This window comes from Salvelinus fontinalis, chromosome 2 (genome assembly GCF_029448725.1).
Source record: "Salvelinus fontinalis isolate EN_2023a chromosome 2, ASM2944872v1, whole genome shotgun sequence".
NCBI classification, from domain to species: domain Eukaryota; kingdom Metazoa; phylum Chordata; class Actinopteri; order Salmoniformes; family Salmonidae; genus Salvelinus; species Salvelinus fontinalis.
In genome coordinates, this window is record NC_074666.1 from 43,539,092 (window position 1) to 43,565,350 (window position 26,259).

General features: G+C 40.9%; 1 protein-coding gene across 2 annotated transcripts in view; it reads left to right on the forward strand.

The window, feature by feature from the left end:
* The first annotated feature begins 2,385 nt into the window (after window positions 1–2,385).
* The window catches only part of LOC129819426 (roundabout homolog 3-like), a 306,994-nt gene continuing 283,120 nt past the window's right edge, over window positions 2,386–26,259 (forward strand). For both annotated transcript variants that reach the window (XM_055875763.1, XM_055875764.1), the window contains exon 1: window positions 2,386–3,016. In XM_055875763.1, coding sequence (XP_055731738.1) covers window positions 2,854–3,016 — 163 coding nt within the window. In that variant the 5' untranslated portion in view covers window positions 2,386–2,853. The remainder of the gene's footprint in view (window positions 3,017–26,259) is intronic.

Below are 26,259 nucleotides of genomic sequence, written 5' to 3' on the forward strand. Positions count from 1 at the left end.
GGAGCCGGTGTTAAAGGATTCCACCTTGTTCCTATATTGTCATTTTGCCTTTTGATGACTTTGCAGAGGTCGTAGTGGGACTTCTTGCATGCATTCGTGTCCTCGGCCGTAGCCTCGGGGTTGGCTGCGATAGCCCTGTGTACGGTATCTCTGTTCTTTTATCTTAGTGCGTTACCTCAGTTTTAATCCAGGGCTTTTGATTGGGGAAGCAGTGAACCTTCACAATGAGGCACACCAATACCTACACTGGCCAATTTGTGTGAGGGCTGAGAGGGGTTGAGAGCGGAGATGACGCAATGCTCATACTCACATAGCCTGAGAGGCTATCGATTGACCGTGTGGGGTCCATACCATCCCCATATTGTACGCTGATTAGAGCCCTATGTGGAATCCTCTGTCACAGCTGCCCCATGATTGGAAGACCCCTTAAAATGAGGGTTCCGGAAAGTTCCCCGGGAAAGGGTGCAGGATGGGGGTCGTCATGCCAACTTTGTAGCGGGGATGGGTCCCATTGTCCCCAAGACAGAGCGGGAGGACAGGGGCCCGATGGGAGACAGGCTCTGCTAATAGGAGTCACACTGAGGCTGTCAGCGGGGTGGGGGGCTGCACCACCCGTGACCACCCAGCACATATGCACATATACACATTCACATACACACTGTCCATACACGTGACACAAATTGTGATATCCACACTACCCACATGCACATTTTGAATATGTTTGACTTGTGCACTAACCTTTCAGTTTTATGTACTGCATGTATTATAGTGTGTTGTGCATGTGTAACTTTTGTATGTTGACTTCACAAAATGAATTTCCATGTAAATATACAAGAAAGAATATCATATCGTAAATACATAGATACACATATTAAGAAACATGCACACACTAATGTAAGGATATAAAATGCACTATAACACACATGCACACATTGACAGATACAGTACATCATAAACGTTTTGGCCCACACACATATTCAGTATCTCTTACAGGCATCCAAATACGCAGACACACACAGCATGCATGTGTAGATATCCACATTCCTACATCCACAAGCCCACATTCATGCATGCAGGTCCATGATGCATGTAACGCTTACAATAGACTGTATACTCAGGGATCCTCCATCGTGTCTACGATTTCACTAGTAATCTTAGACACTATTTTACCTACAGTTCTAAATAGGAGTCCTATATTTCTTCAGAAACAAACCCCTTCCTTTTCACCAGCAGTCTTATTCAATTTTACCTGATCTGTAATGGCATATTAAATCATATCTTTCTGTCTTATAAAACAGATTGACAGTGATTTGTTCTGTAGCAACTCAGGTTTGCATCAAAGCTGAGATGGCTATATCAATCACACTCTCTTATTTGAAGTTTAGTTTTACGAAATGAGAAGACATTTTGTCTCACATAGCGAGATGAAATGACAGTGGATGCCACACCCTCTTGTGTTGTTGACCAACCACCAGCATGTGTCCACCTTTTGTTGTACCTTCCCTAGACGTTTTAATCGCAAAAAAAGTGATGACATAATGACAAAAGTGACATGAAACATGATTTGATCTGAAAAATTGCTGAATACTGTATATAAATGGTACACTTATGAAATTAGATTTGTAGCACCATTGCAATAACCTCACCGGATACCCAAATGAAGAGATACAAATCAGTTCTGGATTAATGAAATTGTGTTTGGCAATGATTTCTCATATTTCGTAGACGCAACGCAGCGTAGTCATAAATCATACATGTATCAATTGAACTAACTGTGTTTTAGTCTGACCTGCAACTGCTCTCACTCTTAAGGAAATCATGTTTTGAACACATTGTTTGGAATATAATATATACAAATACTAAATAATAGTCCCAGATAGGAGTAGTGGGTGTGTTCCAGCTCATTGAAAGGTCGACATTATAAACAGTAGCAGACAGCATGTGTTAGTGTCGGTTCATGTTTGTTTCTTTTACTGCATGTGGGTGTGTGTTCATCTATGAGTGACCATATGTGCCTGTGTGTGTGTGTGTGTGTGTATCTGTGCCTGGAGTGAGTGTGTGTGTGTGTGTATGTGTGTATGTGTGTGTGTGAGCGCACATCCCGTGCTGTGTTAAGACAGTGACAGTGTATTCTCCCTCTCCCCTCCTTGCTCCAGGGATGATTATTAATCCAATAATTAAACATTTATTGCCGACGGCACCTGCTTTCTTTTTCTACCCCGGACCCCCCGGGACCCCATCACACCATTCCAAGAAGCTTGGGGATAGGAAGAGAGGGAGAGAGAGAGAGGGAGAGGGAGGGCTAGAGAGAGAGGGAAGGAGGGACACAGGCTGCAAGAGGGAGGGGTGAAAAAAAGAGCAGCGAATCCGACGGGTCATCAGATAGAAGCTAGATTCTTTCACACAGGCGAGGTGTATTTTGTGTGGTGGCGGACGCCGTGTGAAGTTATGTGATTCCAGAACAAAAGGAGAGCAGGAGGAAACAATCCGATGTGCTCGGAGGAGGAGAAGAAAAGAAAGGGAAGAATAGAAAGAGTGGTACCCCACAACGTGACAACCCTCGGAGCCTGACAGTTAATGAGACATTTCTTTTGCCCTTTTTATCTGCTTTCTGCCTTCCAACCCCTAGACTTTTACCTATAAATGACTGTTTTTCAAAAGTGGAAGACTTTGCTGAATTACCATTGAATCCAGCACTGGGAATAAGTTGACATTCATAATACATTTAGGACCCTCATTTAACACTTCTTTCAATTAGAGAGTGGGAGCCAGAGAGTTGCTTATAGAGTCTTTCATAGAGCTAAACGGACAGATAGAAGAGGACCCCCCCCCTTTGACAGCTATAGCGGCAAGATGCTGCGCTACCTGATCAAGACCCTGCTCCAGATGAACCTATTCACAGACACCCTGAGAGACCCGTCCAACAGCAGCGAGCTGCTCTTCAATCTCTCCTCCATCCCCTCATTCAACACCACTCTGCAGCTGGACTGGGGCAACTTCACCTCCAGCTTCAATGGTAAGTGGACCACTGCATTGACACTTCTCAATTGTACTTCTCTCCGGCTGTCTTACATCGTATGTATGGTGCTACATGTGGAGTGCTTTGTTGAGTGGTAGTAAGAAGAAGTTATAGGTGTTATCGTGAAAGCATATGTAAAGCCAGCTTCAATGGTGAGTGGACCACTGTCTGACGCTTCTCAATGGTGCTTCTCTCTGCTTATTTCAATGATTGGATGCTCTAAGTTTTATGATTGTATTAAGTGCTGTATGTGTGGGGCTTTTTTGAGTGCTAAAAAAACAAGTAATAAGTGGACCACTGACACTTCACCTATCTGATGTTTCTCTCTGTTGTCTAATTGCTAAGAATGACTGACTGACGCCATAAAGGTTGATCATTGTACGTAAGGTGCTGTATGTGTGGGGCTTTGTAATGTAGTAATAGTTTAGTGTAGAACGAGGAGAAGAAGGGTGAAGTAAGAATAGTTCTCATGAAAGCAGGTGTAAAGCTATAAAATGACACTTGAAGTTCATTTATTTCAAAGAATGACTCTCTGACTGGCTGACTCATTGACTAACCTCTATAGGTATGGCTCTCTTAAGTGTTCATTTGAGTGTAGAGAGGGAGGTGAAAGGAGAACGAATTAAGAAGAGTTGGCATGAGAGAACATCCCTAGGTCTGCTGACTGACGCATGGGAATTTGAAAATGTATTTGATATTTGAAAATAAAATGGTATTTCATTTTGCGGTCTCATGTGAACTTAGCTGTTATTTGTTAGTCATGATGAATAGATTGACTTGTAAATTATTTCAAGTGCAGTGAGACAAGTTCAAATGAGAGAGGTTCCCTGCCTACAGCAAAGAAAGAGGATGCATTGCCTTTAGTAGACTTATTCACAATTCAACATCAGTTGCACTGTGATATTCCTATATTCCTATTCCTATATCTTCATAAACATCTTTTGAGGGCATATTTTCCAAAATCTGCCATGACGGGACTTCGTGAGGAGAGCTGACAAGTCATTTTTGATGAACTGAACACTTTGTTATATGAAGTGCATAAATGTGCAATGGATGTTTATAAGGAGGATGTCAAAATGCTTTTGTTGAGGTGCTGCGAGGGGACAGTTTTGGTGACAATTACCATGACATCTGTTTTTTTTTAAGGGAACACATTTAGCTCCAGAACACGTTTATTCTCTCCAGTAGAGTCCGTTGTCTGGTGTCTGCTGTGAAAGCGTCTCAAGCTTTTAATGTCTGCTTTTATGAGCAACTTATTCCTTTGAGCATCGTTCTCTAGATCAAATGTTTCTCTGGTGACTTTCACTGTTGACATTTGGTGTGTTTGTCTAAACCAGTTTTACTGTCCACATGTGCATATCTGCTTGTTTCTGAGAGTTTGTGTATTGGTCTGGATATGTGTGTGAATGGAAGTATCTGAAAAGGATTCTGGATTAAAGAAGGTATATACATACTGTATATCAGTGTAAGAATAGAAGAGTGTGTCTGTATTTGAGAAAGTCTAATAAGTCTCTGCATATCTGTTAATTAAGATGAGATCTTGTCTGTGTGTTTATATCTACAGTGCTGGTGTGTTTGTGCTTGTATATGCTGGTGGTATATATGTGGGTGTCTGTATGAGTGTTTGTGTGTGTGTGTGTGTGTGTGTGTGTGTGTGTGTGTGTGTGTGTGTGTGTGTGTGTGTGTGTGTGTGTGTGTGTGTGTGTGTGTGTGTGTGTGTGTGTGTGTGTGTGTGTATGTGCAGCAGGCAGCTAGGAAGAAGGTGTAATGGGAAGCTCTTGCTGTGTCCTGCTCATCTGGCTCCTGTAATGACTCGGTATAGATAGGAGATGGGGAGGAATGGGCAGGGGGAGTTGGGGAGGAGTTAAGTGGAGGGAGGGGTGTGTTTACCTTGCTACTTTTCTAATGAGCTCCCCTGCTCTGGCCACATGTTGCAGCGCTCCAATCAATACTGTAATACTGGCCAACACACACAAACACACACCTCCACTCATGCCTTGGCACTCAAGGTTATGGGCTTCCCATGGTCAGGTATACAGTATAGGCTATATCATATGTTATGGTTGGTTTTAGTTGCAGTCTCCTGTATTCTGAGTACTACACAGGGGAGTTGAGAAATTGCTGTTGACCGATGTTGACTGAAGCAGTTTTTATCATTGCAGTTAATGTAATGAACGATATGACTTTCTTTCTTGCTTGCTTTTTCATTTTTTTTGCATCCTTTTTTTATACATTTTTTTGTTACACAATCTTTTTTTATCCATTCTTTGCCCCTTCTCTGAACACTTCTGACAGCTTGACTAATAATATTTTTGAATTCCTGGACAGTTTGTAAAATATCCAGCTGCTTCCCAGCGTGGCACTGCAGCGTGTTGGTTATGAGTCAGAGAGTGGTGTGGGGAGGGTTAGCGTGCGTGTGTGTGTGCGCGTGTGTGTATTGTTTTGAGTGTGCGGGGGGGTGGGGGTTGGGGTGTATTTCAGAGGCAAATGTGTGGGATGTAAATTTGCTTTTGAAATACAGTCTCCCGATAATCTGCTTATCTCAGCGGTGGGCGTGTATTGATAAAGCTGAGTCTATATCCTCTCTCTATCCCTTTCTTTCTCTCTCTCCCCTTTCTTCCCTCTGTCCATCGCTCTCATCACAAAACCCTAATGGAGTGCAGATAGATATGGAGAGACTGTCCACTCCTCAGATCTATAGCAGCACAATGAGGGAGTATTGTGCCGACAGCAGAGGCCAAATAATCTATTGCAGAGGGATTGACTGATGTCAGCGTTGCAGATGCTATCTGAAGACTTTATTAGATGTGCCTCTTGTTCAAATGTGCTCATATTCAATGTGGCGATTCGTTTGAGCTTGAGTATGAGAGCTGAAAGCCAATCCGGTTCTAGCAATCATTCAACAGGCTGCATTGATACGTTGAGAGTGTAAATGACCGAGACTGTCTCTAAGAAAACTATAGCTTTACAGATCAATGGCCAATATTGCCATATGTGCCTACATAACTGAGAGAAGCATCACAGAGTAACAATGTTATAGTCCTTGTTCTACTAAACCTGCCAAGACCTGAGCAGCAGGTAGCCTACCGGTTAAAAGCGTTGGGTCAATATCCGAAAGGGTGCTGGATTGAATTACCGAGCCGACTAGCTGAAGAATTTGTCGATGTGCCCTTGAGCAGGGCACTTGACTCCAATTGCTCATGTAAGTCTGGATAAGTGCGTCTGCTAAATGATTAAAGTGTAAGACAACGGAAACTAGACAAGTTAGAGAGTAATAGAGCCAGTGAAAGACAAAGACAGGAAGTTAAGGTTATAAAAGTGTTGATAGGAGATAGAATGGTCGGACCATCAGATAATTGGCATATACATTACTCTTACTGAATTTCCACGTGGGAGAGGATATTGGAAATTGAATCAAAGTCTACTGGATGATAACTTGTTTTTTACTAGAACAGAGGAATTTATAATTGAATTTTTCCGACATATCATACAGTGGCTTGCGAAATTATTCACCCCCTTGGCATTTTTCCTATTTTGTTGCCTTACAACCTGGAATGAAAATGTATTTTTGGGGGGGCTTGTATCATTTGATTTACACAACATGTCTACCACTTTGAAGATGCAAAACACTTTTCATTGTGAAACAAACAAGAAATAAGACAAAAAAACTGAAAACTTGAGTGTGCATAACTTTTCACCCTCCCAAAGTCAATACTTTGAAGAGCCACCTTTTGCAGCAATTACAGCTGCACGTCTCTTGGGGTATGTCTCTATAAGGTTGGCACATCTAGCCACTGGGATTTTGCTTTTGCAGTATGCTTATGGTCATTGTCCTGCTGGAAGGTGAACCTCCGTCCCAGTCTCAAATCTCTGGAAGACTGAAACAGGTTTTCCTCAAGAGTTTCCCTGTATTTGGCGCCACTCCTTCAATTCTGACCAGTTTCCCAGTCCCTGCTGATGAAAAACATCCCCACACGTATGATGCTGCCACCACCATGCTTCACTGTGGGGATGGTGTTCTCGGGGTGATGAGAAGTGTTGAGTCTGCGCCAGACATAGCTTTTCCTTGATGGCCAAAAAGCTACATTTTTGTTTAATCTGACCAGAGTACTTTCTTCCATATGTTTGGGGAGTCTCCCACATGCCTTTTGGCGAACACCAAATGTGTTTGCTTATTTTTTTCTTTAAGCAATGGCTTTTTTTCTGGCTACTCTTCTGTAAAGCCCAGCTCTGTGGAGTGTACGGCTTAAAGTGGTCCTATGGACAGATACTCCAATCTCCGCTGTGGAGCTTTGCAGCTCCTTCAGGGTTATCTTTGGTCTCTTTGTTGCCTCTCTGATTAATGCCCTCCTTGCCTGGTCTGTGGGTTTTGGTGGGCAGCCCTCTCTTGGCAGGTTTGTTGTGGTGCCATATTCTTTCCATTTTTAAATAATGTATTTAATGGTGCTCCGTGGGATGTTCAAAGTTTCGTACATTTTTTTGTAACCCAACCCTGATCTGTACTTCTCCACAACTTTTTGCCTGACCTGTTTGGAGAGCTCCTTGGTCTTCATGGTGCCGCTTACTTGGTGGTGCCCCTTGCTTAGTGGTGTTGCAGACACTGGGGCCTACCAGAACAGGTGCATACTGATCATGTGACAGATCATGTGACACTTAGATTGCACGCAGGTGGACTTTATTTAACTAATTATGTGACTTCTGAAGGTAATTGGTTGCACCAGATCTTATTTAGGGGCTTCATAGCGAAAGGGGTGAATACATATGCATGAACCACTTTTCATTATTATTATTTTTTTAATAATTTTTTGAAACAAGTAGTTTTTTTCATTTCACTTCACCAATTTGGACTACTTTGTGTATGTCCATTACATGAAATCCAAATAAAAATCTATTTAAATTACAGGTTGTAATGCAACAAAATAGGAAAAACGCCAACAGAGATTAATACTTTTGCAAGGCACTGTTGGTACCGCAAATCTCCTTATTGTATGGGATACTTTTAGATGTGCCTTTAGAGGTCATGCAATTCAGTACTCATGTCTTAAACATAAGCAATTTATGTCAAAGGAGTCCATGCCAACAAAGGAAATAGAAGGTCTAACAGAACAAATATAGTTGTTGTCGGAAGTTTACATACACCTTAGCCGAATACATTTAAACTCAGTTTTTCACAATTCCTGTCATTCAATCCTAGTAAAAATTCCCTGTCTTAGGTCAGTTAGGATCACCACTTTTATTTTAAGAATGTGAAATGTCAGAATAATAGTGGAGAGAATGATTTATATCAGCTTTTATTTCTTTCATCACATTCCCAGTGGGTCAGAAGTTTGAATAACACTCAATTAGTATTTGGTAGCATTGCCTTTAAATTGTTTAACTTGAGTCAAACGTTTCAGGTAGCCTTCCACAAGCTTCCCACAATAATTTGGATGAATTTTGGCCCATTCCTCCTGACAGAGCTGGTGTAACTGAGTCAGGCTAGTTAGCCTCCTTGTTCGCACACGCCTTTTCAGTTCCGGCCACACATTATCTATGGGATTGAGGTCAGGGCTTTGTGATGGCCACTCCAATACCTTGACTTTGTTGTCCTTAAGCCATTTTGCCACAACTTTAGAAGTATGCTTGGGGTCATTGTCCATTTGGAAGACCCATTTGCAACCAAGCTTTAACTTCCTGACTAATGTCTTGAGATGTTGCTTCAATATATCCACATAATGTTCCATCCTCATGATGCAATCTATTTTATAAAGTGCACCAGTCCCTCCTGCAGCAAAGCACCCCCACAACATGATGATGCTTCACGGTTGGGATGGTGTTCTTCGGCTTGCAAGCTTCCCCCTTTTTCCTCCAAATATAACGACGGTCATTATCGCCAAACAGCTCTATTTTTGTTTCATCAGATCAGAGGACAAATTCCCAATAAAACCACAAGAAAACTTTGGTAACGTTCAGAGACCGTTCTAAGAATGTTATTTAAAAACATATACATTCTGTTCTCAGCAGCAACAAAACTCTCTATCCTCTTGTTAATAATGTACAATTAACAGCCATACAGAAAGACTCGTGTGAAGGTGAAATTACAGAGGAGGAGCTTCTTGATGCAATTGAAGTCCGTGAAAACTCCAGGGATGGAATACCAGTTGAGGTATACTCCGAAGGCCGTTATTAGCATGTTTTCACCACTCCTTTGTAAATGGTAGTTTATCAGACACTCAACAAGAAGGTCTGCTTTCATTGTTACTGAAACAGGATACAAGTGGGAAATACAAAGATCCAGTCCATTAAAATGAAATACACTTCAGGGTTGTGATGCAAAAATTCTCGGAAAATGTATAGCGCATAGAATTAATAAGGTATTGTCAGCAATTATTCATTCTAATCAGACAGGTTTTTTACATGGACGATACATTGGTGATTATATAAGGAAAATATTGGGAAACCAGGCCATAGCTGACTTTGAAAAGGCTTTTGGTAAATTACGACTGAGTTTATATATAAATGTCTGGAATATTTCAATTTTGGAGAATTTCTTATATAAAATCGGGTATAGTAACCCTAGGTGTAAAATAGTAAATGATGGCTACTTCTCAGAAAGTTTTAAACTGTCAAAAGGAGGAAAACAAGGTTGTCCACTATCGGCATATCTATTTATTTTGACCCTCGAAATCCAGGGATTAGTAATACAGGGCTTAAAAACAAAGGTGTCATTCATGTTTTCTTAAATCCACAACTTGGATCCCTCCACAGCCTCATAAAGTATCTAGATAATTGTTCTAACTTCTCTGGATTACAACCAAATTATGATAATATTACATATTAGATCACAAAAAAAACTTTTACATTACAGTGTAGTGGACATATTCGGTATACATATACCGAAATAAATAAATAATCTCACTCCAATAGATTTTAATAGAAAGTTAGCAAAAATAGATAAGATCTTGCTACCATGAAAAGGTAAATACCTTTCTATTTGTGGAAAACTCATCTTGATTAGCTCTTTATTCATATCCCAGTTTACCTATTTACATAAGGTCTTGCCTACACCTAATGAACAGTTTTTTTAATTATTTGAGAAAATGTTTTATTTGGAACTGCAAGCCAGACAAAATTAAACGGGCCTATTTATATAATGAATATGAATTCGGAGGGCAGAAATTATTAAATATTAATGCATAAGACCTCTCGCTAAAGGCTTCAGTCATACAAAATGTATACTTAAATCTGAACTGGTTTTCTAGCAAATTAAAAATAATGTCGCACCCTATTTTCAATGAATGCATTTTCCCTTTATTCAGATTACAACCTCTCACTTTTAGTTATTTGAAATTTTAAAACAAGCCATAAAAAGTTGGTTGCAATTTCAATTTAATCCACCAGAAAAGAGAGAAAAAATATTGTGGTTAAATTCAAATATAATAATTGATTAAAAAAAACGTTTTTTATAAAAAAGGTTTTATCTTTGTAAACGATATCATAAATACGACTGGTGGAGTTATGTCATACAAGCAGCTAATAAAAACATACGGAAATGTCTGATCCACCCTAAATTACAACCAACTAATTGCAGCATTACCGCAAAAATGGAAGACGAAGGTGGAAGTGGAAAAAAGTAAGGAACTTGTCTGTGGGCCCTGCATTAAAGACCATAATTGCTTAAAGAAAATTGTGCTAAATAAAAATGTATATCAGTTTTATTTATAGACCAACAAATTGACAGCCGAGTCAAATAGATTGCAAAATAGTTGGGAAGTAATTTTTGACGTACCGATTCCATGGTACATGGTTTATGAACTGATACGCAAAATGAAACCGGATTCAAAATACATAATCTTTAAATTATTAAATTAATTTACCAAATTCTTGCAACTAATAGAATGTTATTTATACTGGGGATGCAACCTTCCCAGCTCTGCAGATTCTTCTGTGAAGAGGCAGAATCATTAGATTATTTGTTTTGGCACTGTCCATATGTACAATAGCTTGTTTTTGGTCACAGGTCCAGGAATGGCTGAAGAATTGCAATATTTACCTGGAGCTAACCCCGCAGATAGCACTACTGTGAGATCTGAAAAGTCATAGTAAATCGATCAATAATATAATAATACTTTCAGCAAAAAATGTTTATTTTCAATCTGTAGAAACAATGAGTATAGAAAGGTTCAGAACTTCGGTGAAACATCACAGCACAGTTCGAAAATACATGGCAATAGAAATCAAATATGGATGGTGTTAACTTCATTGAGATAGGGGGCAGTATTTTCACGTTCTGATGAAAAGCGTGCCCAAAGTAAACTGCCTGTTTCTCAGGCCCAGAAGCTAGGATATGCATAGAAAACACTCTAAAGTTTCTAAAACTGTTAAAATTATGTCTGTGAGTATAACAGAACGGATATGGCAGGCTAAACCCCAAGGACCAACCACCCCCACCCCCCCCCAAAAGAAAATTTCAGCTTACCGCTGTTTTCAATGGCTAGAACTTTAATTATAAGCCCAAGTCCTCCAAAATTGCAGTTCATAGGGCTTCCACTAGATGTCAACAGTCTTTAGAAAGAGTTTCAGGCTGGTTTTTAGAAAAATTACCCGGAAATTGTAGATTTTCAAGATGGCTCCCATTTTGGCTTTAGTGTTTCCAAGCACGTGGAGGAAAGCGTGTGCTTTGTTGTGTATCTCCGATAAAGACAATAACGATTCTCCGTCTTAAAATTGTATAGTATATTTGCGTATTAGGATACCTAAGGATTGATTATAAATGTTGTTTAACTTGTTTGGAAAAGTTTATTAGTAGTAATGTTGGGGATTCATTTTGTATACATTTTGACAGAGGGAAACTGAGTGGATTATTGACTGATGCGTGGCAGCTAAACTGAGTTTTTATGAATATAAAGAAGAACATTATCGAACAAAAGGACCATTTGTGATGTAACTAGGATCTATTGGAATGCCAACAGAAGAGGATCATCAAAGGTAAGGCATTTTTTATATCGCTATTTCTGACTTTCGTGTCGCACCTCCCTGGTTGAAATATGTTTGTCATGCATTTGTATGATGGGGCGCTGTCCTCACATAATCGCATGGTTTGCTTTTGCCTTTTTGAAATCTGACACCTTGGCTGGATTAACAAGAAGTTCAACTTTATTTTGACATATTGCATGTGTATTTTCAAGAATGTGAAATATTTACAATTCTGTAGTTTGAATTTGGCACCCTGCACTTTCACTGGATGTTGGTCAGGTGAGACGGTAGCGTCCCACCTAGCCTAGTGTCACGTTCCTGACCTATTTATGTTAGTTTTTGTGTGTTAGTTGGTCAGGACGTGAGGTTGGGTGGGCATTCTATGTTATCTGTTTCTATGTTGGTTTTGGTTTGCCTGGTATGGCTCTTGATTAGAGGCAGGTGGTTTGCGTTTGCCTCTAATTAAGAGTCATATTTAGGTAGGGCATTCTCACTGTTTGTTTGTGGGTGATTGTCTCCTATGTCTGTATGTACGTTCGTACCACATGGGACTGTAGCGTTTGTTTGTTTCGTTTCGATGTCGTCCGTTTCCTGTACGTAAGTTTATGTTTAGTTATGCAAGTTTATGTTCAGGTTTCGTTCAACGTCGTTTTCTTGTTTTGTAGTTTGAAAGTGTTTTGTTTCGTTTCGTGTTGCCATCATATTGTATAATAAAGATGGCTTATTTCCCAAAGCCTGCGTTTTGGTCTTCAGATCCCTCTCTCCTCACCTCATCCGAGGATGAGGAGAGCGTCACTCGTTACAGAATCACCCACCAACACGCTAAGACCAAGCGGCAAGGGAAAACGAAACGGAGTAAGGGACAGGAGAGAAAGGAGCAATGGACATGGGACGATGTTTTGGATGGAAAGGGTGTCTACACATGGGAGGAGATCCTAGCTGGTAGAGATCGCCTCCCATGGGAACAGCTGGAGGCACTGAGGAGAGCGGAGGCTACCGGAGAGAGGAACCGGAGCTATGAGGGAACGCGTCTGGCACGGAAGCCAAAAAAGCCCGTAAGTAATTCCCAAAAATTTCTTGGGGGGGGGCTAGGAGATAGTGGGCCAAGGGCAGGTAGGAGACCTGCGCCCACTTTCCAGGCTTACCGTGGAGAGCGGGAGTACGGGCAGGCGCCGTGTTACGCAGTAGAGCGCACGGTGTCTCCTGTACGAGTGCATAGCCCAGTGCGGGTTATTCCACCTCCCCGCACTGGTAGGGCTAGATTGAGTATTGAGCCAGGTGTCATGAGGCCGGCTCAACGCGTCTGGTCTCCAGTGCGTCTCCTCGGGCCGGCATACATGGCACCTGCCTTACGCATGGTTTCCCCGGTTCGCCTACATAGCCCGGTGCGGGTTATTCCACCTCCCCGCACTGGTCGGGCAACCGGGAGTATTCAACCAGGTAAGGTTGGGCAAGCTCAATGCTCAAGAGTGCCAGTACGCCTCCACGGTCCGGTATTTCCGGCACCACCTCCCCGCCCCAGCCTAGTACCTACAGTGTATACACTACGCACTAGGCTACCAGTGCGTATCCTGAGCCCTGTTCCTCCTCCACGCACTCTCCCTGTAGTGCGTGTATCTAGCCCGGTGCCTCCAGTTCCGGGTCCACGCACTAAGCTACCTGTGCGTCTCCAGAGCCCTGAACCCACTGTATCTTCTCCCCCTACTAATCCTGATGTGCTTGTCCTCAGCCCGGTGTCAACAGTGCCGGTACCACGCATCAGGGATAGAGTAGGCTTTGAGAATACAGTGTGCCCTGTCCCTGCTCCCCGCACTAGTAGGAAGGTGCTTGTCATTAGCACGGTGCCTCCAGTTCTGGCACCACGCACCAGGTCTACAGTGCGCCATATCCGGCCAGAGCCATCCGTCTCCCCAGCGCCATCTGAGCCATCCGTCTCCCCAGCGCCATCTGAGCCATCCGTCTCCCCAGCGCCATCTGAGCCATCCGTCTCCCCAGCGCCATCTGAGCCATCCGTCTCCCCAGCGCCGTCTGAGCCATCCGTCTGCCAGGAGCCTGCAAAGCCGCCCGTCTGCCATGAGCCTGCAAAGCCGCCCGTCTGCCATGAGCCTACAGAGCCGTCAGCCAGACAGGAGCCGCTAGAGCCATCAGCCAGACAGGAGCCGCTAGAGCCGTCAGCCAGACAGGATCTGCCAGAGCCGCCAACCAGACAGGATCTGCCAGAGCCGCCAACCAGACAGGATCTGCCAGAGCCGCCAACCAGACAGGATCTGCCAGAGCCGCCAACCAGACAGGATCTGCCAGAGCCGCCAGCGAGCCATGAGCAGCCAGAGCCGTCAGAGCGCCATGAGCAGCCAGAGCCGTCAGAGCGCCATGAGCAGCCAGAGCCGTCAGAGCGCCATGAGCAGCCAGAGCCGTCAGAGCGCCATGAGCGTCGAGAGCCGTCAGAGCGCCATGAGCGTCGAGAGCCGTCAGCCTGCCATGAGCGTCGAGAGCCGTCAGCCTGCCATGAGCGTCGAGAGCCGTCAGCCTGCCATGAGCGTCGAGAGCCGTCAGCCTGCCATGAGCGTCGAGAGCCGTCAGCCTGCCATGAGCGTCGAGAGCCGTCAGCCAGCCATGAGCATCGAGATTCGTCAGTCAGCCATGAGCTGTCCTTCAGCCTGAAAAGGCTGGATACCCAGAACTGCCCATCAGTCCAGAGCTGTCTCTCTGTCCGGAGCTGCCTTTCAGTCCGGAGTTGCCCCTCTATCCTAATCTCCCTCTCTATCTTCATCTATCTCTATATTCTTATCTATCCCTCTTTCTTGATTTATCTCTCTGTCCCGGTGTTGTCCCTATTAGATATGTTGTTAAGGGAATTTTGTGGGGGTCAAAAGAGGGTGGACATTCTTGGAGGGAGGAAGTTAGGATGGATTATGGTGGGGTGGGAACCGCGCCCCGAGCCTGAACCACCACCGTGGTTAGATGCCCACCCAGACCCTCCCCTAGACTTTGTGCTGGTGCGTCCGGAGTTCGCACCTTGTGGGGGGGGTACTGTCACGTTCCTGACCTATTTATGTTAGTTTTTGTGTGTTAGTTGGTCAGGACGTGAGGTTGGGTGGGCATTCTATGTTATCTGTTTCTATGTTGGTTTTGGTTTGCCTGGTATGGCTCTTGATTAGAGGCAGGTGGTTTGCGTTTGCCTCTAATTAAGAGTCATATTTAGGTAGGGCATTCTCACTGTTTGTTTGTGGGTGATTGTCTCCTATGTCTGTATGTACGTTCGTACCACATGGGACTGTAGCGTTTGTTTGTTTCGTTTCGATGTCGTCCGTTTCCTGTACGTAAGTTTATGTTTAGTTATGCAAGTTTATGTTCAGGTTTCGTTCAACGTCGTTTTCTTGTTTTGTAGTTTGAAAGTGTTTTGTTTCGTTTCGTGTTGCCATCATATTGTATAATAAAGATGGCTTATTTCCCAAAGCCTGCGTTTTGGTCTTCAGATCCCTCTCTCCTCACCTCATCCGAGGATGAGGAGAGCGTCACTCGTTACACCTAGAGAGGAGGGGTTGAATGTAGCTGAAGGTTGAGACTAATAACAACAAGATAACTAATGCAAAACATACTGTGCCCATAAAACTTATTTATGTTAAAACTTCTTCAGGATTGGTGGGTCCCCTGCGGGACGATTGACATAACTTAGGCTAATGCGGTTACAAGTCCTCAACTGGCAGCTTCATTAAATAGTACCCGCAAAACACCAGTCTCAACGTCAACAGTGAAGAGGCGACTCAGGGATGCTGGCCTTCTAGGCAGAGTTGCAAAGAAAAAGCCATATCTCAGACTGGCCAATAAAAATAAAAGGTTAAAATGGTTAAAAGAACACATACACTGGACAGAGGAACTCTGCCTAGGAGGGCAGCGTCCCGAAGTCGCCTCTTCACTGTTGATGTTGAGACTTGGGTTTTGCGGGTACTTTTTAATGAAGCTGCCAGTTGAGGACTTGTGAGGCGTCTGTTTCTCAAACTAGACACTCTAATGTACTTGTCTTCTTGCTCAGTTGTGCACCGGGGCCTCCCACTCCTCTTTCTATTCTGGTTGGAACCAGTTTGCTCTTATCTGTGAAGGGAGTAGTGCACAGCGTTGTATGAGATCTTTGGTTTCTTGGCAATTTCTCGCCTTCATTTCTCAGAACAAGAATAGACTGACAAGTTTCCAAAGAAAATGCTTTGTTTCTGGCCATTTTGAGCCTGTAATCGAACCCACAAATGCTGATGCTCCAGATACTCAACTAGTCTAAAGAAGGCCAGTTTTATTGCTTATTTAACCAGCACAACAGTTTTCAGCTGTGCTAACATAATTGCAAAATAGTTTTTTAATGATCAATTAGACTTTTAAAATGATAAACTTGGATTAGCTAACACAACGTGCCATTGAAATACAGGAGTGATGGTTGCTGATAATGGGCCTCTGTACGCCTATGTAGATATTCCATTCAAAATCAGCCATTTCCAGCTACAATAGTCATTTACAACATTAACAATGTCTACACTGTATTTCTGATCAATTAGATTTTATTTTAATGGACAAAAAATGTGCTTTCTTTAAAAAACAAGGACATTTCTAAGTGACCCTCAACTTTTCACCGGTGGTGGATATATATATATATACACATATATATTTGCAAAAAAATTAATGGGGGATTGAAAGTGATGCAGACAATTACATTTTTTTTTTACCTTTGTTAACTCTAACTCTTTAGTCACATCCCAGTTGTCAGGAACCGGCTCAAAGCCCGTAACAAAAGGGAGACAACGTGGAGATAAGGAGTAACAAAATATATTTATTAAATAAAGTAACCTAAATGCAATTAACAATGGTGTGTGTAATCAGTAATCAGTAGTGTAAGTGAGTGTTTTGGCAGGCATGAATGTGATAATGCGGTGTGTTGAAAGGTGCTAAAGCAAACAACCAAAAAGTCACAAAAAACCACAACAAAATCTATAAAGGTGTCTGCATGGAGAGAGTCTCCTCCATGAACGGGGAAGTGGTGCATTTATCCTGGAAGACACCGGGCCCAGGTGTTTCCCATGTATCTGACGACCCTCCCAACTCCGCCCACCGACATCCTAATAAGGAAACAAGAACAAAGAGAGAATACGGCAGACAGAGTGGGAGGGTCGTCACACAGTTTACTAGGTAAGTCAGTTAAGAATAAATCCCCATTTACAATGACGGCATAGGAATAGTGGGTTAACTGCCTTGTTCAGGGGCAGAACGACAGATTTTTACCTTGTCAGCTCACGGAGTTGTTCTAGCAACCATTTGGTTACTGGCCCAACGCTCTAACTACTAGGCTACCTGCCGCCCCAATTGATGGAAGCTACAATCTATCTACAATATTAAAGTTGATCTACCCACTAAAAAATATAAATATATATATTTTAAATTAAAAGACGGGTATAGAAGGGCTGAAGTCAACAAATCTTTATGGTCCTAAGCAGCAGTACTGTTGTCTGGTCTAGTGGGCTTCATCCTTGGAATGTAAAGAAAGGAATTATCATGGGTCTTCCTCTTTAAGATGCCCCTCTCTCCCGCTATCTCTTTTTCTGTTTTCCTTCCCACTGGTTATTCAAGCCAGGACTGGAGTACTAGGGGGTGGTCAAGCTAAGGGTGCCAAGGCGAGAAACTCGATAGCGGGGCAAAGAGCAGATTGGCTGCTAGGGCACCCCTGGAGCCTCATCGACAGTAGGGGAGAAAATCAATGCTGCTCAATAACAAATCCAGGAAATAATGGTGAATTCACTCTAACGGTCTATAGTGGACCACTGGGGATAGGCTATAGTCTAACCAGTATTTTTCTCCTCAATTTTCCCTCTCTCTGCCTTTGTAGTTCCAGTCCCTTTATCGCACATAGACTATTGCTCCCACGATTCAATGGCTTTGTTGGGTTTGTTGGGTTTACACATTGTTGACTGATGTTCTTATATGGATGCTGGGACAATCATAGTTGGAGGCATGGAATGACTTTTGTGGGCAGAGATAGCTGTGTTTGAGGAGGCACACAATGAATATTTATGTTTGTTAGGCTTTGGCTTTTGACTGCTTTTTTCTATTATTTTTCAAGAACATTATTTATTATTTTGAGGTTGTTCTCATGACCTTCAGGAAGTAGGATTAGGTATTTGAAATAATTTGAGCTTTGCCATGTGAGTGTGTGTGCACGGGGGGGGGGGGGGGGGGGGGGATTGGCAACATGGCAGAGTGAGTGGTCACATTAAACTGAGCTCCTGAAAGCTTTAATTGAATTCAAGACCTAATTTGACAAACACAGTTAAAGTTACATTTCAACTCTGTGTTTATTTTTCATTCAATTAGTTAAGTGGTTTATTGAACATCACTTTTCCACTTTGTGGAGCAATTTCAGCCAAGACTAGCTAGCAAGAAATCAGAGTTAGCTAGTAACGTTAGCTGAGATGGAAGATAGCAAAAATGTAGCGGGAGCTGTTGTAACCAAGGTTGATACTGTCAACTATATGGAGGATTTTGACACTCCCCCAGAAGAAACTGTACCAAGGTCGGAGGAATTCGTCTTCGGTACAGGTGTCCAAATAACCCCTTTGAAACCCCCAACCTGAAGAGACTACAAGAAAGTGATGCCGGTCAGACTCAACCACCTCAGCCTATCACCAATGACGCCATCTTCACAGCAATCCAGGGTTTAAACAAGAAATTTGCAGAGCAAGCCTTCTGAATGGCTTTGATGAGAGGATTCATAAAAATACCCTCTCGATTGCAAACGTTTCCAAAACGACAGTTTAATGCATCACCACTGGTGTGAAACTATTGAAAAAGAAAGTTGATGCCCTGACAAAAGATAATGAGTGCCCACGGGGGCTGAGATTGAACAGGCTGCCTGAAAATGATGGTGAGATTATCAGAAGGATTGTGATCGACATTGTTGGGAAGATTGTTCCATATCCTCCTGCTCACCCTGAACATCACAATAGATGTTGTACACTGTCTTGGGGACAAGAGAAAGGAGATGAACAGACACAGACAGGTCATCATGCTGTTTGTGTTGAGGAATGTGAGAGATGAGGTGTGGAGAGCTGCGAAGCTGGCACCGATCTGGAGGGAGAAAAGCATTTGCTTTGCAGAAGATTTGAGCAAGCACAACAGGGATGCCCGTGCGAAGCTATGGCCATAGGTTGATGAGGCAAGACGCAGGGAAATAAAAGCCTTCTTTCGCGAGGGGCTTGCTGTCATTGATGGTCGCAGAGTGGTGCTAAGTCACTGACTGATTGGTGCTCTTCTACGAGTTGGCCTGCTATCATTCAGGTTTTATTCATTTAATTTTGTTTCAAGATCGATATTATGTAAGTAAATCTCCACGTCTTTTTTCATATGACTTGATTAGCCTTCAGAGCTGTATTTATTTATTTTAAGATTTAGAGTTCAATTTAATATATAAACTATTAATATAAGATGTGTTGTTATTCCACAACCTATTCATTTGTTTATTGTAGACAATTTTTTTCTCTGATATTCTTCTCGTTCAACGTTTTGCTTTCCTTTTTATCCTTGAACACCAGGATATGATGATGAGGGTCACTGGATAACTATTGTTTATGAGTATAAAGAGTCACATTACATATTGGGAAATATTTATTGTCATAATAACATACAGTCAAGAAACAATCTTCTAACATCTATTAGCAAAGTCTTAACTGAGTTTAAAACCAAATATTCAACAGATAACATTATTGTTGGAGGTGATTATAATGTTGCTCCTGGTGACTGGATCGATAGGTATCCCACCAGGCATTCAGGCCATTGTTTTAATAACTTAATTCTTAATTTCTGCTCTAACTTGAAACTTTCCGATATCTGGCGTTCTCAGAATCCAACTTAAAAACATTTATCTTGGTTTAAACCTACAACTAGTGACAGACAATTCAAATCTAGAATTGATTATTGGTTGGTGTCTTCCAATCTTCTGAATCGTGTCAGTGAATGTAGTATTTCCTCAGCTCGTCTGACAGACCATTGTTCCATTCTTCTTTCTTTTTGTCTAGGTAACGACAAGATGTTTTTAAAATCATACTAGAAATGTTACTCTTTTCTTTAAAAAAAATTGTGTTTTTGTTTACAGTTTACAGTTAAAAATATTTTCAGAGTGACGTGTCACGAATTTGCTCTTTCTTCTACTAGCAAATGGGAAATGATTCAATTCATAATTCGCTGTCTTGCCATCAGTACTGGTAAAATGCTATCTCAAAAAATATTCTCCAAGCAGATGGATATTATTGTTGATTTTAACAGGCTGAGCAATACACTTGATTTAAATGATGATGAAAAAGCTGATCTTGCAAAATGCCAATGTGAACTGGACTACATATACAACAATAAGGCTCAGGGTGCCTTCATCCTCTCAAAGACCAAATGGATTGAGAAAGGTGAAAAAAATACATCTTATTTCTTTAATTTGGAGAAAAGAAGGCAGACTAGGAATAGTATTTCATCAATTTATGTTAATGATACTATGTCTGATGATCTTGAAGTGATTAATAAGGAAATATACTCTTCCTATAGTACTTTTTTGATTCAGTTTGTAACCGTGTAAAGTCTATAGAAGACAGGTTTAAGAAACTTTCTGATTCTGATATAGATATTACTGAGTTGGACCAAGCCATTAAACAAATCTCCTTGACTGGATGACCTGAGTTCTATCAACATTTTTGGCCTGATATTATAGAATTATTGCTTTTGGTCTCCAAAGAGGGTATTGCTAACGCTATCTTACCTCATTCTTTGAAACAGGGACTAATAGTTCTTATACCCAAACCAAAGAAGGACTCTCTTTATTTGGTCAATTGGAGACCAGTCACGTTGTTGGCAACTGACTATAAGTTATTAGCCCATTTCTATGCTAATAGGCTGAAAAAAGGCCTTGATGATATCAATGAAACGCAATCAGTCTTCATTAAAGGAAGGAATATTCATAACCATATACAATTGGTAATAGATATTTTAGATTACAGTGATTACATAGAAGAAAATGACTTTACATTGTTTTTAGATTTTTTTAAGGCATTTGACATCTTAGAGCACAACAGTTTTATTAGAACTATCTCTACTTTTGGGTTTAGGGAGAATTTATGTAAAGTGATAAGGATGATGTATAATGATGGTGGCTATGAGCAATGGAACATCCCCTCGTTTCTCTATTACTAGAGGAATTAGACAAGGTTGTTCAATCTCGCCTCTTTTATTTATTTTAATCACAGATTTATTAGCCTTATTTCTTAACAAATAAAAGGGATATGTACTTTTGGTAAATACATAAATATCAGTCAATTTGCAGATGATAATGACCATTTCCTAAAGGATAGTTTGGCTATTTCCTTGGCTATTGACAGTATCAAGAAACATTCTATGGCCTCTGGATTGACTCTCAACCTTAACAGATGTGATCTTATGCCAATTCATTGCTGTTACTTCGTGAACATGGTCTCCATACCTGTGAAGTTAAATATTTAGGAATTTTTCAAATTAAAAATGTTTCTGATAGAGAATATTTACACATTGATAGTATAATTAATTCCATAAGAGTCTCTTTAATTAATTTGCTGCAATGTGATATGTCGATTTCGGGTCATATTATTTTGACCAAGACTGATGGTTTATCAAGAATTTCCTTCTAATAACATCAACAAAGTCAATTCTGTTATATTTAGATTTATTTGGAGGAATAAATCTCATTATATTTGAAAATCTCAATTATTGAAAGACTATGATCATAGAGGTTTACAGGCTATTGATTTTGAGTTGTTAGTGGGTACTTTTGAGATTAAATGGTTGAAGATATCTATCTTAGAGAGAATATATTAAGGTTTGCAAAGCAATTCCACTTCCATTACTTGGACTTATTAAGAACACTTTGTTATATTATGAGGTTGTTCCCACTTTTCCAAGTTTGCAAATTAATGACTTGAACGTTTTGGATAAAATATGCAACAATAAGTGGATACTATTTGCAGTTAGTGAAAAAAAATGGTGATTATAATTCAATATTTTGCATTGGAAGTGACCAACTCATGCTTTGGTCAAAAGCTACTAAATTTTACCTTAAATGTGTAGTTATCCCAAAAGTTAAAGAAACAAATTAAAAAATATTTTCTTCCATCTACTCTGTTAATGATTTTTTGCATAAAAGGTTCAATTTTGACAAAATGTCTTGGGTCTTTTGCTTCTCTGATTTAGAGTCTATAAAGCATTTATTTTTTTCATGCCGGCATTCTAGTAAACTATGTCTTGAAATTCATAAATGGTTGTGTATAAAATCTCAAAAATGACATATCTTTATCTTTGATGAGGTTAAATGGCATTTTGCTTATCCTTATCCAATCAGAACTATTTTACTAACATTATTATTCTCCCGGCCAAATATTATATTCACAAATGTAAACGGGGTGGGAAAATTCCTTGTTTTGTATTTTTTTCAACTTAAAAAGTCTCTGAATGTCTTATAAGTCATGTCTCTGAATGTCTGTTAATGTCTCATTGCCTTGTCACATCTAAATGTGTCCTGAATTATTCTTATTTAATTTTTTTCTATTCACCTGGTGTGTGTGCGCACATGTCAGTCTGTATAGTTCATATAATCACTCATTGCTCAGTTGCTCACTGACTGCATTGAATGTACACAAAATAATTACAACAGCTAAACTTGTCTGTTTGGGCCTCCTATGCTTATGTGATTTAATGAATGTTAATACTTCCTGTTCAGAGATATCCTCAGGTTGATAGTGAATGGATCCTATAGAACCCTATAGTGTGGAGGAAATGGTTTTCAGTGTTAAAACCCTGGCTCTGTGGGAGTTTCAATCCCTGTGCTCTGATTAGGGATGTGTTTGTGTGTATGTACAAGTCTCTGTGCTAATGTGGCCATTTGTCTGCTCATTCAGGTCAAGTGGGCTCCCCTTCAGTATTTTCACCTAGCCATATCTAGCCAGGTCATTCATTCAGTGTGTGTGTGTGTGTGTGTGTGTGTGTGTGTGTGTGTGTGTGTGTGTGTGTGTGTGTGTGTGTGTGTGTGTGTGTGTGTGTGTGTGTGTGTGTGTGTGTGTGTGTGTGTGTGTGTGTGTGTGTGTGTGTGTGTGTGTGTGTGTGTGTGTACATGCGTGCTGTGTGCTGTGTGCTGTGTGTGCCAATTATGTCTCAATATGCAAATCCAGAGAGTGTGAAAGCTCTGACTGTCCAATGTATTTTTATCCTTAAATAGTCATGACAGAAACTAAAATCTTATTTTTTAGGTGTATTGTACCTGTTTGTGAATTATTGTTGCACATCAACTTTCTTGTTTTGTTTTAACTCGACGGGTTTCATTTGTAGCTTTAGAAAATATACAGTTATGAATATAACTACTGTTCCCTAAAGGAGGGAATGAGGTATAACATAATATGGAAAGTCAACGACCAATCCTATTCACCTGAAGCGAACTGAAATCATGCCCAACGGGCCAATGCATCCATTTCCTCAATCCGTCCTCTGTTGGGACAAAAACGCATGATTCAGAACAATCCAGAATGAGACCCAGAAACGGAATGCGCTGAGCAAGAGTGAAACAACTTTTTTGTGATTCACTATGCCAGAGACTGAATATGGGAAACCAGCGTGGCAGTGTGGAGCTCCACCTGTTCCACCTGTTCCCAATGCGCTGATGACATCAGCGCATTGCCGCAGGAGATTAATACAACATGGAATATACAATGGAAATGGCAACAAGAAGGACTAAGGAAAGGAGACAAGAGAGGAGGATTGTGAAGGAAACTTAAAAATCGTAAGAACAATCCCCCATCATCATTTTGGCCAACGTGAGATCAATAAGGGCCAAAATTGATTAGCTCTTCCATTAACATCAAGAGCACTGTCTACACATAAGATGTTGAACTATTTCTGCTTCTCACTGCACCCTTTCTATCTCCCAAGGGAATTTGGACAAGTGTTTATGACAGCTGTTTATGTACCAACCACAGCAGATACTACAACTGCTGTTCAAACCATCTGCCAATGTGTCAACGCTGGAAGACATGTCCCCTGATGCACCCAAAATCATACTCAGTGATTTTAACTCCTGCTCACTTCATATTGTCCTGCCAAACTATGAACAATAGGTTACTTGTAGCACAAGAGGAGATAATACATTGGATTTGTGTTATGGTAATATTAAAGGGGCATATAAGTCACTGCAGAAGCCCCAAGTGAGCACATCTGACCACTATATAATTCAATTACTGCCAACATACAAACAGGAAAATATTAAGGAAAGGGCAGTCCAGATATGGTCAGAGGAAGCTATAGAAAGCTTATGAGGCTGTTTTTCCTGTACAAACTGGGAATTTTTTTATCATGGACCATACCCTTCAGAAGTCAGTATCATGGGTGACTGCATAATATCTATGTCCGTGAAGGCATGTTAGTCCCCACAAAGAGGGTGAAATGCTATCCAAATAACAAGCCTTGGATTACTGCAGAGCTTAAACCTGTTGAGGCTAGGGGGTGCTGTTGTCACTATTTATGGTAATCGTGTAATTTTTGAAACGGCTTCCTACTAAATCGTACAATATGCATATTATTATTATTATTGGATAGAAAACAGTCTCTAGTTTCTATAGCCGTTGAAATTTTGTCTCTGAGTGGAACAGAACTCATTCTACAGCAATTTCCCTGACATTGAGTCAGATTTCACACATTTTGGCCCCTGATCTGGAGTCAGTTAAAAGGCCACTGTTATTGCTATGAGTATACAGACACTGCTTACGTCTTCCCCTGGATGCCTTTACGTGATGACGATTTGAATGGTATCGATTGCGCAATCACAGCCCCTATAAAACAAAAACACGTGTAGGTAGGCACTCCTTTCCTGCTGCGTCGGACGCACGGTGTACACCGACCCGTTCTTTTTCCAAGCATTAGTGTAGCCAGTTATATTTCTCCTGTCATGTTTCTACTCGTTATAGGAGTTAAAAACATCATAAGGTAGTTAATTTAAACCGTTTTGTAGCAATTTATATCCGTTTAGTGCGATTTTGGGACATTTATTTCTGAGACACTGTGAATCTCTGGGCACGGTTCCAGTTCATGCCGAACGCAATGGGCATTTCTACATGGCAAGAGGACAGCTTTCCACCAAAAGACGATTATACCCAAGAAAGGATTCTTTGCCCAAGATTCTGATGGAAGAACAGCTCAAAGTAGGAACAATTTATTATGATAAATCGTGTTTCTGTCGAGAAATGTTAATCGCTTATGACGCCATCTTGCTAGACGTAGCTTCGCTTGGCGCAAACTGTATTGAAAAGTAAGGATAATTAAAAAAATGTAAATCAGCGATTGTATTAAGAATTAAATTGTCTATCAATCGCTGTCCACCCTATATTTTTTAGTCACGTTTATGAGTATTTATGTATACGACTAGATCACTGTCTAATATGGCGCACGACATTGTCTGACCAGCTGGGCAACTTTTGTCATTGTCTAACCATGATTTTGGTGGCTAAATATGCACATTTTCGAACAAACTGTATATGTATGTTGTAATGTGATGTTACAGGAGTGTCATCTGAAGAATTCTGAGAAGGTTAGTGAAAAAATGTATATATTTTGGCGATGTTTACGTTACGTCTCTTTACGTCTCTTTGGCTAGAATCAATGCTCTGGTAACGTTTGCATATGTGGTATGCTAATATAACGATTTATTGTGTTTTCGCTGTAAGACACTTAGAAAATCTGAAATATTGTCTGTATTCACAGGATCTGTGTCTTTCGATTAGTGTATGCTGTGTATTTTTACGAAATGTTTGATGATTAGTAATTAGGTAAACACGTTGCTCTATATATTTATTCTAGTCCATTTGTGACGGTGGGTGCAATTGTAAACTATGACATCTACCTGAAATATGCACTTTTTTCTAACAAAACCTATCCTATACCATAAATATGTTATCAGACTGTCATCTGATGAGTTTTTTTCTTGGTTAGTGGCTATCAATATCTTAGTTTAGCTGAATTGGTGATGGCTACTGGTGTTGGTGGACAAATAAAAGATGGTGTCTTATGCTAATGAGTTTAGCTAATAGATTTATATCTTTACATATTGTGTCTTCCCTGTAAAACATTTTAAAAATCGGACATGTTGGCTGGATTCACACATTCTGTGTCTTTCATTACCTGTATTTGGACTTTAATGTGTGAAAGTTAAATATTTAAAAAAAAAATGTTTTTTGAATTTCGCGGCTCTGCCTTTT